Here is a 14,175-nt window from a genome sequence, read left to right as displayed (position 1 = left end):
TCCGTACCCTAGTCTTCAGCAGTATCCTACGATGGTTAATACATGATTCCATGTGTTATTTCATAGTTTTGATGTCACCATTATTCTACAATGTAGAAAAAAAGATTTTTTTTTGTTGAATAAGTAGGTATGTCCCAACTTGACTGGTACTGTATATTATTAAGCGTGAATCACTTAACTACTGTAGTAATATCCTCACGGTGTGTTATCCAGTGTCTACCCATCTCTACCAAAAGGATACACTTTACCCCAGAAAGTACCACACAACATTCAGCTCTGCACCTACACATTTTATTTTTAAAAAAATACAAAATTAAAAAAAGTTTCCATAGGAAAGTGATACAAATGTGCAATCCCATCTCCTTCGTATCCTTTTTAAAATGCATCGTCAATAGTAACAATTATTATTTGTATCATTAACTGACATACTACCTAGCAACAAAAGAAAATTACAAAAAAATACAGAAAAGGAGAAGAGGGACAGTCTGCATGTTGAATCCCTACATTGAACAAAGGGTTCTGTATGAAAGAGGAGATCAGGGAAAATTAAATATCTGTAGCAGCCATTTCCTGGAGAAGTAATCCACCCTCAAACAGCCCCTTTAGAGTCATGAGATTGGGTTGTGGATTCAATTGAAACAGGGAGCCTTCTGGGAATTGGAGTTTACAAGAGAAAATCCCTACAACACTGCCATGTAACATTTACATTGTCATTTTGCAAATGCTCTCATCTAAAGTGATTTATGGTCAATGCAAATTAAGGTGTTGTGTGGCCCCTACTGGAATTGAACATACAACCTTTGTAGGCATTAGCCAATCAGAACCATGTAACAATATGACTCCAACCCTTCGAGATGTACCTTTAGTGATGTTAAGAGAGATTCAGCCTCAGCTCAGGATTAGATCTCAGTCTTTCATACAGAAAAGTGAGAAATGTGCGCTAACATGCCCCTCATTCTCCCGTCAAGTAACTGGCCTTTCAACGGTATGAGTAAAAATAAAAATACATTAAATAGGAAATTAATAAAAACACAAGCTACTGGGCCGGTAGAATGGCAGTGGGTATGTATGAGATTATGTTGGTGTTGTGTTTAGAGCACACAGGTCTGGCTAGACTTGGCAGGCAGCTCCAGGCTGCTCTCATGGCCACAGCTGGCTGTCACACAGGATGCATCCTCAACAGGAGTGGGCATCCCCTGGGCACAGATCTGCTGTATACACTGCCTACACAGGACAAGAGAAAACCAAGACGGATTTAGAATCAGAAAGAAGGTTGAGAATTGATGATACATCACTGTATGGAGAGATGCTGCCACAATCACATTCTATTGGTCTCTACATTCCCAACAACTTACCAAGCTGTGCGGGACATGATGTAGTAGATGTCTGGCTTCTGGAAGCCGTTGAAGGTAGAGGACGCAGCCACGGTGTAGGCCCCCATATTCTCAAACAGCAGCCACTCTCCCACTTGCATGTCCGGCAGAGTGCACACCTCAGCGATGCGATCCAGGCCGTCACAGGTTGGTCCCCAGATGCTGCTGGGGTACATACGCTCATCTGGCTTTGGCTTCTGCAGATGGATAATGAGAACAGGGATTAAACAATTGTCAGACTTATTTTATTGGTTTTATGGACTAAATTTGAGTTAGTTTGGTTAATTGAAATGAAGTGTGTTAATCAACTTACCTTGTGCAGGGTAGGCAAGGGGTGAGCATGGTCATATAGAATACAGTTGAAGGAGCCATAGACGCCATCGTTCACATAGTACATCAGAGTCCGGTCACTGGTCCAATCGTCATCCTCTGTAGGGGCAGAGTTGTGTAAATTATAATGAAACTTGGCTCGCTATTACTTTGGATTGAGTGATGCAATTTTATTTGGCACATCAGGCATTAACCAAAAGTTTGCAGAGATAGTCAATTTCCTCATACCGTCAGAGGCAGACTGCTCGTTCATGATGACCTTCTTTGCGATGACGTTAACAGCTAGGGTGTAGGCAGAGGCCACGTAGTAGCGGCCTGGCTCAGCAATGATCCGGATCTTAGAGTCGGCAGGGAAATACTTGTCCAGTGCTGGGTTGATAACTGCTGTGATCTCCTCAAACTTGAGCTTGGTATCCTCAGACCCAGGGAAACCACCACCAATGTCCAGGAGGGTCATGTTGAAACCTACTTCGGCCTGCAGAAAAGAGAAACAAACAAAGATGAGTTAGACCTACTTGAGGACTTCAGGGCCAACTGCAGGTTAAGGGTCCATTTATAAAAATTTGGGTGATAAGTTCCAAGCAGAAAGACACTCACCCCCATGTCAAAGACACAGCGGGCGTCGGAGATGGCCTGGCTGTAGGTGTCTGGGTCAGTGCAGCCGCTCCCCACGTGGAAGCTGACCCCAATAACGTCCAGGCCCAGTTCCTTAGCCCTCTCCAGGAGACCCCGGCATGCCTTCATGGTGGCACCAAACTTGACACTGAGCTGGCACACAGCCTTGGAATCATCTGTGGCAATGCGCAGGACTAGTCTGGACAAGGAGAAAGAAAAGTTGGAGGTGCACTTTTCTAGAGTAGCCAAATAAGTTACTTACAAAACCAAGTGTTTTCAGTGTGGCTAAAGAATGGCGGTGGAAATGTTTCTTACTTGGCATTGTCGTGGCACCGAGCCACCTTCATGAGCTCCACGTCGCTGTCGAAGGTCATCATCTGCACTCCGTGGGCAGAGGCATACTTGATCTGGGATACCTGCTTGCAAGGGTTGGCGTAGATGATCCTGCTAGCATCCACACCCAGAGACTGAACAATCTGGATCTCAGTCTGATGGGACAAAAACAGACTGGATCAGAACAGGAAACACAATCACAGGGCAGCAGGGTTGGGGGTCAAGGCCATTTCAATAAACCAGGAGATGTTTAGAAAGAAACATACCTTGCTTGCACAGTCAAAGCCAGCGCCCAAGGAGGCCAAGGTCGTGACAACAGTCCGGCTGTCGTTGCATTTGACAGCATAGAAGGGCGTTACACGAGGCATGGCACGCGCCCATCGCATGTGCTTCTTCAGCACGTCACTCAAGTCGCACACGTAGAAGGCATCCTTATCATCCTGGAGGGGCAAAGACACGGATGCAAGCGAATAAGAAATACATCTACAGTGACAAATGCCTGATCAACAAATCACACTTCTCACACCAAATGCAGCAAAATCAGGGACAGCAGGAAGTTCTTCTTACCGACATGGACATCTCATTGATCTTCTGCTCAACAATGTCACGGGCACAGAATCCCTCCTCCAGGAAGGAAAAATCGGCAGGAGCGAAAGTGTTCATGGTCGCAGAATAACTTTTAGATTGGTCACAAAAGAAAACTGTGGGAAAAGTAGATCTGAGTTAAAATGGTAGCACAGCTACAAGGAATAGCCTTACCACTGTTGGCTCAACAACTTTTTACAAGGACAATTCCCTAAAAGTAGCATTCAAATGCTTGTACAAGCCTGCTCATTATTATCTGGAATGTGCCTAAATTACTAGCATAATTACTCCCAGAGCTACAGTACACCAATTACAACCAACCCCAGTATATCATAGGCATGTGCTGTTAACACCCATTCTAGAATATTATGACATGCATGTTGGAAATGACAGTGGATTGGAAAGCAACACTTACCTGGACAAGAAAGAGTTGGAATTTGGCAAAGTAGTTTAATCAGGTGCAGAGCAGCCAAGGCGGTTCACCAGTGAAGTTGAAACCTTTCACATAACACTCTAGGCCGGGGCCTGCAGAGTTGCCAGTCTGCGCTTTCCTAAAGCGATTATTCTGCAAACAGTAAAATACAATTTGTAGCATAAAGAGGACATAGCATAATTTGCTGTGTTGAGTTTAATGGCCATTTCCTGCCATTAAACCATTCAGTGTCAACCAGACCTATTATCATTTTAGATCATACTATAGGAGGAGCAGTTACTGTTAGCAGCAGCAGTCTTATCCAGATTAATAGGCAATATACTTGTTTATCGTTGCTTTAATGCATTATTGGTCACTATGAAGGATTTTTATGTTGAACAAGCACACCCTTGGGTAGTGCTATACGGCATCCATAGCAGGTTAGGATAATTGAGTTTGAAATTTGACAAAAGCTGGATCCCTTCTAGCCATGGCCCTCTCAAAGCGATAAAACAAAGACAGTACAGTATGAAGACAGGCAGAAACTGCTTCTCCAATAAAAAAATCCCCGATCACACTTGTAGGCGATGTCATGGTGAAGTTGGCTAGCTAAAGGCGCCCAATGCTTCCCAGCCGAAACAGTTCGTGCCTATATTATGATGACATTTGTGTTCGTTTTGGACTTCGTTAGGTTTCTTTTTTTAGGCACATTTTTTCTTGAGGCAAGCCGAGGTCGGTAATTGGTCAACAGTAGGGATTAGTCTGACGTGATTGTAATTCAATTAGAAACCACTCGTTGTCATGCAAATGTTTATCGCAAAATACTACACCAAACATTTTAGTTAGATGTAAAATTGCACGATATATTTATTGCGTTCTTAGATTAATTCTGACTATTTTGAGAAAGTAGACACTGGCTACAGCGTCTCAAAATCGACAAACAGTACTATTGCCGCTTTTTTCAGATTTTCCAAGCGAAGGGCTTTTAAGGGAGTATGACGACGAAGGGGCATAAGACTTCAGCTTGCCTCAAGAAAAATAATGTCCTGTGCCCAACAACCGAAAAAAACAAAAAAACATTACTGTATTCCAAAACGAACAAAAACGTAATCATAATATGTACAAACTGTTTTAATGTGGACGCCTTTTACTTTTAGCTCGTGTGCAAAAACACGTCATAGGGCACAACGGTCGTCTCAAGCCGAACTGCGCGTGCGCAAGCCGTCAAGTCGAAGGCACTCCTTTGAATGAAAACGTGTCAATGTGTGACTTTCGAGGTTGGAGTAATAACATTCAACTAAAGAAATTGGCTCGAATCTAGGTTGTGCCTTTAGATTGAGAAAATGAACAACTATGTAAGAATTTCTCAAATTCCAAACCCTGGCCTGTTTCGCAAGCATTCCCTGAAGTCTCGCAATGTTCAGTCTCGGGATAGAAACCCTGGGTCAGTTACCACAGCCACAAAGTCATAAACCCCGCCTATTCATTCAATGCATCTTCTTAAAACGTTTTTGTAAACCTACCATACTGTTAACCTTATGACTAACCATAACCTTAATTTAAGACCAAAAAGCAAATGTTCATGAATTTACGATACACACACACACACACACACACACACACACACACACACACACTTGTATACTGTTGTAACAACGAGTGGAAAAGGAAAATGACACGATCTTTGTCGAAGTAGCCTACTACCGTCAGTAGTTACTGGCAGTATGAATTTCAGCATAAAATACATTTACCAAGCGAACGTTACTGTAGCTAGCTAATGACATTCGAGGTCCAAATCATTCTCCAAACACATCACTTCCATCAAGCAAAAACACCAACATATATTAACGTTAGAAGATAGCACTACGTAAAAGCTAGCTAACGTTACTACTTGTACAATATTGCATAACCATAACATTACTCTAACGTTAACTTACTAGTTAGCTAAAAAATATTGACACGATTTGAATAAGCCAAATTTGATAGCGCATAATGAATGAACACCGTTACCTAACTTACCAGTTTAAAATCAATTTGGAAGTTATTGTGAAAACGTAGAATAAATTAATGAAGGTTTACCTTAAAAAGCATTTACAAAGAGTGTGTCCATTAGACCCGAATCCTGGAAAAATTACTTGGTTTTCCCTTGTCAGACAAATCTGTCAAAGAACTGAATAACGCTCTCGGTCTGAACAAGTGTACGTCTGTGTTTCGATACTGACTGTATTTATAGAGCTTCCGTCTCCAAGACAACACGCCAGCTGGAACTGGCCCTCCATCGACGTCGGATGGAACTGGTTTAGTCTTGTCACCGGCTACATGTGCTCGTAGAGGAAGTAGGAGGAGGCAGATAAAGCCAGTTTTTACTAGATGGGATACTGCTTTTGTAGCCTGAGTACCAGTCTCTTTAGCTAACATTCCACTCCCTGCCACTCCTTCATGGCAATAACAAGGAGTGGAATGTTAGCTGAAAAGACTGCTACTCAGGCTATAGCTTTTGTGATTTGACTTTTCGTAGCAGGTTATGAGAATTAGGTTAAGGTTAGGAAAACAGTTAGGGTTTGCTAAAATGCATTAAAAAAAACGTTTGTCGTAAATTTAACAAAAGATTACTGACTCAATGCCTTTGAAGTGTATAGCCTAAACCAAATTGTTACCTATTTTGCAGACTAACATAATTGAAACACAGCTGTTTTTAGTATTTCAATTGTACAACTTTAAACAGATTCTGAAGATGATTTAATTAGCTGCTATTGTGCCTTGAGCTAGAGAGCCACCAGGCAAACAAGAATGCTTGCCATGATCCAGTCAGCATCAGTTCCATAGCTGAGCTTCCCTATGCTTGTTCTGAAGATGTGTGAGAATAACTTTTTTTATTTGTTTATTTTTTACATTCGCTTTTAGGGCAGTGTAATGGCTAATTTGGCCAACCTTTCATGATTCAGGGGTGACATATTTTTTCTGATGCCTCTGGAATTCCTTATTTTCTGACATCACCTCTATTTGTCCTCACACCCCTGATAGTCATTGCACACTTTCATTTGAAAGTGGGTCAGATTTGGCATATCTGGACAGCATCCAAAGTCAAAGTGACACATGGGCTGGTTTCTGATACTGGTCAACGTACGATAAGAACAATTCAGGATTTTTCAAGAGAAAAACATTTCCAAAGCAAATTCACTGAAGCTGAGCTTACTATACATAGAAGCCTGGTGAGTTTGCCGAGTAGCAGCATCTTATGCTGGCTCAGTCCTGAATGCCCTGGTATTGATCCATCTAATTATTCAGTGACTGACTTGGTATTGTTATACATGACATGTAAAAGCAGCCCTGCAGACTAATGCATCAGCTGTCTGCTGTAGAACTTTATCTGCTGACGGTATGCCTCTGTGCTGTGCCAGATAGGCCTCTCTGGAAGTATGTCTAGGGGTCACTAAGACCAACCTGGCCTAACCCAGGCACTGTTGTTGTGCAATAAGGGGAGAGTGGAAATCCACACTCAAAATAGGTGGACTAATCTACAAATGTATTTTTTAAGGAAGTGCGGTAATTGCAAAATGCAGATAGCCTCTCGGAATAATTCCTACAGACGTGCTGATACAGTAGGCTACAGAGTCACGTGTAGACAGTGACCTTGATACTTAGTAGTCTGGCCTGTTGGTGATCTGCAACCGTATCCTGCCCGCAGTGACAGCAGGTCCCCCTAAAACTACACAAGCAGCAGGAGATTAAGCCTAGCAAACCACAGTTAAACCGTAGTAAACCTCACTTACCTCCTTCTTTTCCTGACCAGGTCTAGTCAGGACAGGAGGACAGTTGGCCATTTAACCCAATAACTGAGTCGTCAACTCTCCATTCTCCCTCTCCCTGAAAATACCCCTTTACTGCACTGGTTTTGTCACTGTGTCACTTAGTGTTAGGGGTCAGTGTGACCAATCAGGATCAAAAGTACTTATCTTATCATTGTAATTTTTTCCACAAGATGCTGACTTAGTGAGCTTAGTGTAACATGTTCAAAACTGATTTAGTTGCTATTTCAGCTTAGAAGGATCACATTATGTTGTAGATTTGTACTAGTAACTTTTCCTTGAACAGAAACTAAATTCACCAAGGGAATTGTATGAATAACACTGTAAAAACTTCAGTAAGAGACTGATTGTTTGTCCCCGATCTGTCTTCAAAGTCCTAGAGATTCCTGAAAAGAACAGATTAACCACTTTTCCATGCTGCCACCAGCCCAATTTTAGCTTTCAGAGACTTTGGGGTTGGGAGTAGACATCATTCTTGGGGAAATTAAGAATTTGATCATTATTGACCCAATAGCATTTCTGGAAACATTGGCATTCCACTTTTAAGAGGCTGGTGTCGGTTCAAAGCCTCTCATGGGAAACTTCAAGCATCATGAAGACTACATATCTGCGGTTTTGTGAAATGGGTTCTCCAGATCAAAATGGGCCACAATCAAATTGGCATCTTCTCATTTCATGACCATGAGTTGGTTTCCATTCAGACATTCAGATATACCGCCTGTCTAGCATATGAAGTCATTCTTTAAACTAGCGTTGAAACCCCAAGAACCTCGCTGTTTTTCTCAATGGAATAAAAAAGTGGAAAAGAGGAAGGGGTGGGGGAATGGAGAAATGTCTGCAAGGGCAAACCAGACAAAACAATCTGCTATGCACCAGTTGTGGCTCTTTTTACGTCCTTCATTGGCAGGAAGCCCTGCTGCCACCCCTACCCTTGCTTCTCATTTTGCTCTGGCGGATGACGCCCACCACCCCGAAGCACACATGGTTCTTGAGCAGGAAGTAGGCCTCAGCTCGGGGGCTAATTTGTTTACCACATATTCTGTGCCTTCAGAAACTATTCACACCCTTTTTCCACATTTTGTTATGCTACAGCCTGAATTTAAAATGTATTACATTTAGATTTTTTTGTCACTGATCTCCCCATACTGTCAAAGTGGAATTGTATTTTTTTTTACAAATTAATAAAAAATCTAAATCTGAAATGTCTTGAGTCAATAAGTATTCAACCCCTTTGTTATGGCAAGCCTAAATAAGTTCAGCAGTAAAAATGTGCTTAAGTCACATAATAAGTTGCATGGACTCATTGTCCGTGCAAAATAGTGTTTAACATGACTTTTGAATGACTAACTCATCTCTACTCCACACATACAGATAATTGTAAGGTCCCTCAGTCGAGCAGCGAATTTCAAACACAGATTCAACCACAAAGACCAGGGAGGTTTTCCAATGCCTCGCAAAGAAGGGCACCTATTGGTAGATAGGTAAAAGAAGAAAGCAGCCACTGAATATCCCTTTGAGCATGGTGAAGTTCTTAATTACACTTTGGATGGTGTATCAATCCACCCAGTCACTACAAAGATACAGACGTCCTTCCTAACTCAGTTACCGGAGAGGAATTTCACCATGAGGCCAATGGTGACTAAAACAGTTACAGAGCTGAATGGCTGTGATAAGAGAAAACTGGAGGATGGATCAACAACATTGTAGTTGCTCCACAATACTAACCTAATTAACAGAGTGAAAAGAACAGAATAAAAATATTCCAAAACATGCATCCTGTTTGCAACAAGGCACCAAAGTAATACTGCAAAACATGTGGCAAAGCAATTCACTTTATGTCCTGAATACAAAGTGTTATGTTTGGGGCAAATCCAACACAACACATCAGTGAGTGCCACTCTCCATATTTTCAAGCATAGTGGTGGCTGCATCATGCTATGGGTATACTTGTCATCGTTAAGGACTTGGGAGTTTTTCAGCATAAAAAAATAAACGGAATGGAGCTAAGCACAGGCAAAATCCTAGAACTTGTTCAGTCTGCTTTCCACCAGATAATAGGAGATTAATTCACCTTTCAGCAGGATAATAACCTAAAACACAATGCCAAATCTACGCTGGATTTGTTTACCAAGAAGACAGTGAATGTTCCTGAGTGGCCGATTTATAGTTTTGACTTAAGTCTACTTGAAAATCTATGGCAGTACCTGAAAATGGTTGTCTAGCAATGATCCACAACCAATTTGACAGAGCTTGAAGAATTTTGAAAAGAATAATGAAAAAAATGTTCAACAATCCAGGTGTGGAAAGCTCTTAGACTTACCCAGAAAGACTCACAGCTGTAATCGCTGCCAAAGGTGCTTCTAAAAAGTATTGGCTCAGGGGTGTGAATACTTATGTAAATTAGGTATTTCTGTTTTTCATTTTCAATACATTTGCAAAAATGTCTAAAAATATATTTTCACTTTGCCATTATTGGATATTGTGTGTGGATGGGTGATAAAACATTTTTTTAATCCATTTTGAATTCAGGCTGTAACACAACAAAATGTGGAATACACAGGGGTATGAATACTTTGAAGGCACCGTACATGTATCTGCTTGTTTAAAATGGCAGGGTCATGGGATACCGAGTGTGCAGCCGTTGCGACCCTGAGTTTAGGTAAAGGAATGTCCCCTCGTCTTATCTTCCTCACTCCATTTCTCACTCTTTATTTTTCTCTCTCCTTCTGGTTCTCTCTCGTTGTGTTTTCCCCTTCCTCATGTAGCCTACTTTCCGTCTATCTCTCTCTTCCTGGTATATGGAGTCTCTGTTATCGCTTCAGTGGTTTGTCGTGGCCCAACCCTGTAGCTAGGCCTTTCACAAAAGTGATGATTTAGCACAAGGGCAGCCCACAAGATACACAGCTGTACAGTCAGGGCACATGGTGTTTGTGTGTGTATGTATGATTCTGTACATCTTGAACAGGACACAGAATAGTTACCTCATTTACAGCAGGACAAAGACACACACTGTTGCACCAAATACTTGCAGATTCTTGCAGTATGATGGTATGAATTGCCATGGTATGATGGGACAAGCCTTACACAATATGTAATGCTTATTTTGTGCCTCAGCTACATGGACAGATTTCAAGAGGATTTAGCCTTTGAATGTTAAAGTAGTTGTCCAGTGTTTCCAGATTTCTATGAAATATGACCTATAATTAATTACAATATGAGTGAAATACTTTTCCTTCCAAAAAATAGTAATTGAGTATGTTAAAAAGCAGCTTTTCTGTGTTGGAATGGTGTGGGCGTATCCCAATTAAAATTATTAACGCGAGTAGACTGCTGATTGGCCAGCTCAGCCAATAAGGCAGGATGACATCATTCTCTATGAGGAAAAATCAAGCATTTCTTTAAACGGTCTGTTTAAAAATACAAGTTTGAAGTTGGTTTCTTTAAGTGTTTATGCTTTGGCCACAAATATGAGTATAAGACGAGTCAACAACATTATTTGGGTATGAGATAACAGAATATTGAGCTTTAAAAAGTGCAATTTTCAGTGGACCGTTTAACTTAATAACTTGTGAATGTTGGCCCAATTTCACAAAATACATCCTCATCTTCGTCTCACATGAACAGTAAACCCAAACCAGTAGTTAAAGCACAAACAGTTGTTGTGCCTTGTGCTTTGAATAATTACGCTGGCTTGAGTTCTGCGTGCATCTTTAGGGTTGAGTTTGTCCATGACAAGGAGATCTCCTGTGAGTCTCTGACGTAAACAGGTGAGCTTTGTGTCACATGCTGATACGGGGTCACAAAGCAAACTGACCCACATTTCCTTCTTTCCTTCCCTATCCCTCTCTCTCTCTCTTCTTGCTAAGAGTTCGATCACTGTTAAACCAAAAAAGATTAGTCTGAGCTGTGAATGCTGTCACAACAACTATAGCATCAACTTATTGACTGCAATGGAAAAGAGGCATGCACTCTTTCACAAGTCTTAACATAAGAGCCAGAGCAAGGCAACATGGATAGCCATTGTTAGGCTTCATTATGAAATGACTATATGTTATGAAGCATTGGCCTGGTTTGATCAGAGAATAAAGTGTTAGAATCAAGACAGGTAAGATGAGATCTTATGAGGTGAGCCCATTAATGCAGTCTGACTTAATGACCATTTGGCAGTGATGAGGTGTGTTTGACAACCACTAAGTGTGTGCTGATACACAAGTGATCCTATCTTTGCACTCAAGAACCCTCAGCCCCATGTGTGTACATCATGCTCTGGTAACATAGTAGCTATGACACTACGTCACTAGTGGCCAGTTAATTTAAGTTTGATTTATTTACCCAGCTGTGTCCTCCTGACAATTTTTAAAAAGTGAAAGCAGAAACTGTTACCCAAAGTGACTTACTTAAAGTCTTAAAAGCTATGTGTTTTCTGTTTTACAATCTCTTCATTGTCCTCAGTTCCCATTATCTTGTGCCGAGGTCGTTTTATTTGTTTAAAGGACCAAGAATTATCTTCCCTGCATTAGTTGTACAATGTGTTGGATAATCTCCCCTTTGCTAAATTATTTCCTCAGTTGCAGTGTGGTTAGGTACTTGCTTTTATCATTTATTCTCTCTCTCTCTCTCTCTCTCTTTCGCTCACACACAAGCAGATCTGGGTGGGTAGCTTGCAGCTTTAGGTCGTTTCCAATGCTCTGGTAAGTATAAAATAAAAAAAAAAGGCATGAAAAGAAACATGTTTCAGTCTCTCCAGTTCTACCTCAACACCAGAGAATGTTTAAAGAGAGAGAGAGAGAGAGAGAGATGTGTGGGTTTGGGTTCACACTGATTTCACTCAACCATAAAATCTTTGACCTAAAACTTCTTGGGATGTCTTTGTCTTTCTCTACCCGGCAATTTTCCTCTGTTTCAAGTTGTGATTACTTACGAAACCGGAAGAGCAGGAGTCATTGTGTGTACACTCTCACATTGCATGAGTCAATGGGTGACGCAGGGGGTAGTACTTACCCAACAGTTGTGGTGAGTAATGTTCCCTCAAAATGTTCCTGGCACTGAGCCAATTTCAGGTCTGCTGAGTGCAAACTTGAATATTGTGAAAATGTTGTGCAACTTCCGGCGTGCGTTTACTGTGAACACCACACAGTTTTAACAGTGGACAACATTTTAACATGGACATATCATTCTGCCCACAGTAGCAGCCAATGTGTGGTGTTCAATGCCTACAATACATGCAGGGCTTGACATTAACCTTTCAGACAAGGGGGGGTGACTGAAAATGTTGTGTTTGATGCAAGAAACCACTTCACAAAATAAAACTCAATCCCATACCATTGTTACAGAAAATCAGACAAATTATGCCACGCTTTACCTATTGGCTACTTAGTTAATTCAAGACTCAAAATACACTTCCCATTTAAGACATTAAAAAAAGCTCTTTACCTGACTGGCTTTTCAAAGATGGCTAGAAATGCACACATTTGGTATTCTTGTTGGAGGCAACCACTCCCCCATTGTTGACTAGAAATAATCTATAACTGGGCCAATAACTCACTAACAAGCAAAGAATATGAACAAATGTGCACATGTGGCTACATGCAGCTCTCACTTTGATCTCAAAACAAGCACATCTACTTGTGACCCCTCATACTGTAGCCTAAACAGTCCAGTTCGAAGTGAATGGCACTGATCCATATATGGCAATGGTTATTGCAAATAGGCCTACTGCAACTCTGATTGGTTATGGTGCACATACGGGCCTGAGTTGTGCCTGTCAACGCAATAGAATCCTACTCCATGTATACTAAATCTTGCATAGTTTGTTTTGTTTCGGTATATTACATTGAAATTTCAACCGTTGAAAGTGCCTTTATCATGTTGTTTGTTGTTGTCTGCATTGTTTACTGGTGAAGAATAAAGTTGAATTGAACTTCCTAATTTCATGTTCCTCTTCAGCACTGTACTGTTTTGGATCATTCAACTTAACCAAACATTAAATAATTGCACAAACACACACATCCACATATAAACACAAGCACACCCACAGACACACAAACATCCACAAAGGTACACACACACACACACAGACCTCACACAGAAACAAATTACCGCATTTTTACAAAGAATGTGCAAACCTATATACATTTTATTAGTACTGTAGGGGTTAGAACATGATCCTCCATAAAGACAACACAAACCTTTATTACAACTCAACGAGTATGCCTCTGGACAAACATCTGCAGTAGAAATTCAGCACAGATTAAATTTATCCTGGTTCAGTTCTTTTTTTGGTGTGAAGTCTTTCCTTGCGTGACTTCATCCCAGAGATCACACACACCTCATCTTTTTGGTATTTCCTTCGCAGACACACATCATTAACTTTTGTCCACGCCCACTATTTCCCAACCCTCCCATGATGAGCATGCATCGTCTCTGATTAAACCACTACTGGCTAAATCCCAGAATACTTATTATGACAACCCCAACCCATCCTCCTGCTCCAAACAATCTCTGTAAAGTTCCAGTGTTATTCATTTGAGAAGGAGTGGGAGGGGGTTGAGTGTGGAAGTGTGTCAGTGGATGCTACAACTACTCATTCATTGGGAAAGGGAACAAAGATGATTGGAGGATGTTCACAAATTACCCCCAGTCACACAAAACATGTTGATTTGGGGGTGGTGCTGCTACCTAAAGTCCTTCCTTGAGGCATCTGGAGTGCATTGCCAGC

General features: G+C 41.2%; 1 protein-coding gene across 1 annotated transcript; it reads right to left on the bottom strand.

Annotated features, from left to right (window-relative positions):
* Positions 1 to 272: 272 nt before the first annotated feature.
* LOC115172460 (ornithine decarboxylase 1) lies at positions 273 to 5,869 on the bottom strand. Its single transcript, XM_029729920.1, has 10 exons — positions 5,728 to 5,869; positions 3,652 to 3,801; positions 3,219 to 3,352; positions 2,918 to 3,091; positions 2,634 to 2,806; positions 2,301 to 2,517; positions 1,932 to 2,178; positions 1,687 to 1,802; positions 1,356 to 1,570; positions 273 to 1,224 (listed from the first exon to the last, which is right to left on the bottom strand). The coding sequence occupies exons 3-10, from the start codon at positions 3,312 to 3,314 to the stop codon at positions 1,092 to 1,094; spliced, it is 1,371 nt and encodes a 456-aa protein (XP_029585780.1). The 5' UTR covers positions 3,315 to 3,352; positions 3,652 to 3,801; positions 5,728 to 5,869; the 3' UTR covers positions 273 to 1,091.
* Between the last annotated feature and the right edge of the window lie 8,306 nt (positions 5,870 to 14,175).

This window comes from Salmo trutta, chromosome 33, assembly GCF_901001165.1.
Source record: "Salmo trutta chromosome 33, fSalTru1.1, whole genome shotgun sequence".
NCBI lineage: Eukaryota > Metazoa > Chordata > Actinopteri > Salmoniformes > Salmonidae > Salmo > Salmo trutta.
Note: the sequence above shows the minus strand (reverse complement) of the source record. Positions and strands in the feature narration are given on the sequence as shown.

Coding starts and splice junctions, on each gene's coding strand:
- LOC115172460 (XM_029729920.1), bottom strand. CDS start 3,314: ATGAACACTTTCGCTCCTGCCGATTTTTCCTTCCTGGAGGAGGGATTC. Junction 2,807..2,917: donor GCTTTGACTGTGCAAGCAAG/GTATGTTTCTTT, acceptor TTGTCCCATCAG/ACTGAGATCCAGATTGTTCA. Junction 2,518..2,633: donor CGGTGCCACGACAATGCCAA/GTAAGAAACATT, acceptor CTCCTTGTCCAG/ACTAGTCCTGCGCATTGCCA.